We start from the raw sequence: 2,302 nt of genomic DNA, 5'->3' as shown, positions 1-2,302 counted from the left end.
AATCTAAGGATTTTCTTTATTTTTCTTGCAATTATTAAACATGAAATTAAGTTCAGGCTATCATGCTTTTTAAAAAGTTGTAGTAGGCTGATTAAGTATATCTGGACTCAAAAACCAGTAAGTTACATCAAATGAAATAAAACATACCCTACTGACACCTATGGCAGCAAGCATATACAAAAACAATATGTGAATTTGTTACAATTGAAACTGAAAACTGGATATTTTCTTTTATTTATTACTTGGCCATCTTTACAGGTCCACAGCAGAAGAGAATCAATGTACAACTAAATAAACTCCAAAATTAAACAAAGAAAGCAAAATGTTAATTATGCTACATAAAAAAAACCTTCTGCTTTTTGATTACATAGTCAGAAAAAAATTTTAAGTGCTTCTGGAGATGATAATGATGAGATAAAGATGAAGACACTTTTACAGATATTTTGAAACATTCTTTACTTTTTTGATTTATAGATAATCTATCCATAGTTAAAGGATTAACTCTTACATTTTCTCCTACAGACTACTAAAACCAGACACTACCCAGCAGCTTAAATAACATATGAAAAAGCTGCATCTATTTAACAGCTGCAGAACTCAGGACAGAGGCAGTAAAATATAAAAAAAAATACAGGAGTTAAAAATCCTACTGCAAGAATATTAACTGTAATAAAAGAGAAGACATTAAAACCAGCAGCTAGTTAGGTGCCAGGACATAATAGAACCCATAAGGGCAGGCAAAGAATGATGCTAAGTTAGGAAGAAAGAGTCTGTTTTCAGAGAACTTCCTGACAGACACCACAACAAAGCAACATGAATGGTGACTGTGTGGTCCCCTTCTCGTAAATAAATCAGGCGTCAAAGGTTGATCTGCAGTTAATAAGAGGCCTAAGCCTTCTCCAAGGATTTGTAGTACTCTGTCAGCACAGTCCAAGCCTTGGGAGCCATGAAGCCTTCCGGCGGGTTTTGTCCTTCCCGAGCCAGCCTGCGCATGCGGGTCCCCGATATAAAATCAAAGTCTTCATGGCTGACAGGGTAGGGGTGGAGGAAAAGGGAGGGAAAAAAGAACATACATTAAAGGCAGGCAAAGTTGCTCATATTCCTTCTACTTTCTTGATACTTTACACATGTCTTTCTTAGGAGTATAATGCTGTATAGCAGCTGTCATTTCAAGGCCAGCAATGGCAGTAAATCTCAGGAATATACATCCTCTACAATATTCAGCTTCGGTAACTCCTGAGGTTTTAGCCGTGTAGCCACATTCCTCTTCACAGAGAAAAGCAAGGCACAATTCTTCCCAAGAATATTTCTGGGTTTCACATTCTCTGAACCTCAGAGAAAGAAAAAACAACTCTTATCTCATTTACTGCTCCTGTGTTTGTTCACAAGTGGAATGCATAGTGGAAGATTGTTTACCTGAAGGGAATTGACAATTGGATTCTGGTCTGAGTGCTTTGACTCACTGACCAATTGGATCCAGGTGCGTGTGTATTGGGACTGTTGGCTGACAGTCACAAGATTCAGTGCAGTGGAGTGCTTGGCAGATTCAGTTTAGATGTAATGTAACATAGTGTAATATAATATAGAATAATATAGTATAATAAAGTAATTAATTAGCCTTCCAATAAGATGGAGTCCTCCTCATCACTCCTTTTCGTCGTCGGGGGCAAAAATATCTGCTATACAGCAGCATCGTGCAACCCCTGTGGACTGCATTCAGTCTGTGCTTCCATTGAGCCTGGCTTGCCCTCCAAGAGGAAAAAAACTCCTGTTGAAGGAGAACCATCTACTCTACCTACTGTCTGAGCCCTCTGCCAGGGCAACAGCAGCCATCCTGATTTACACCTTGCCTTGTCAGGGCAGGGGACCAGCCTGATGAGTTGGCTGAATATTCCTGTGCTGGTTCAAGAAGGTCATTTCAGTGCCACTAGAGAATGTGGAAAAAAAATTGTACATCTTAGTGAGGGACTGTTTGGAGAACAGAGAACATAAAAGCTTCAGTATCTAGAGGCAAGCTTCCCAGCTGTGCCTCTGCAAGACACTGAGCACACATACACATATTTATGCATATTGACAGCGTGGCATATACAGTTCAAAATAAAGAGAAAAGCAATGGAATAATAAAAATACCTTCCCCTAAAGACACCTTTCCCCTAAAAAACAAAATTCAGTTGGACAAATGCAAAACTGAAGACAGATCAGGATTGTTTACCATTGTTTACATAAGACTCTAAATTATTATTAACTTCTCAGGTATGTAATCATAAGCAGAAAAACTCCACAAATTAAATTATTCCTCACA

At 38.4% G+C, this 2,302-nt stretch overlaps 1 protein-coding gene across 1 annotated transcript in view; it reads right to left on the bottom strand.

The window, feature by feature from the left end:
• Positions 1 to 439: 439 nt before the first annotated feature.
• The window catches only part of PAPSS1 (3'-phosphoadenosine 5'-phosphosulfate synthase 1), a 36,488-nt gene continuing 34,625 nt past the window's right edge, over positions 440 to 2,302 (bottom strand). The window contains exon 12 of the mRNA XM_005418167.2: positions 440 to 1,027. Within this exon, the coding sequence (XP_005418224.2) occupies positions 889 to 1,027 (139 nt within the window). The 3' untranslated portion in view covers positions 440 to 888. The remainder of the gene's footprint in view (positions 1,028 to 2,302) is intronic.

Source organism: Geospiza fortis, unplaced genomic scaffold, assembly GCF_000277835.1.
Source record: "Geospiza fortis unplaced genomic scaffold, GeoFor_1.0 scaffold11, whole genome shotgun sequence".
Lineage (NCBI taxonomy): Eukaryota > Metazoa > Chordata > Aves > Passeriformes > Thraupidae > Geospiza > Geospiza fortis.
This window is presented reverse-complemented; position numbering and strand designations above follow the sequence as displayed.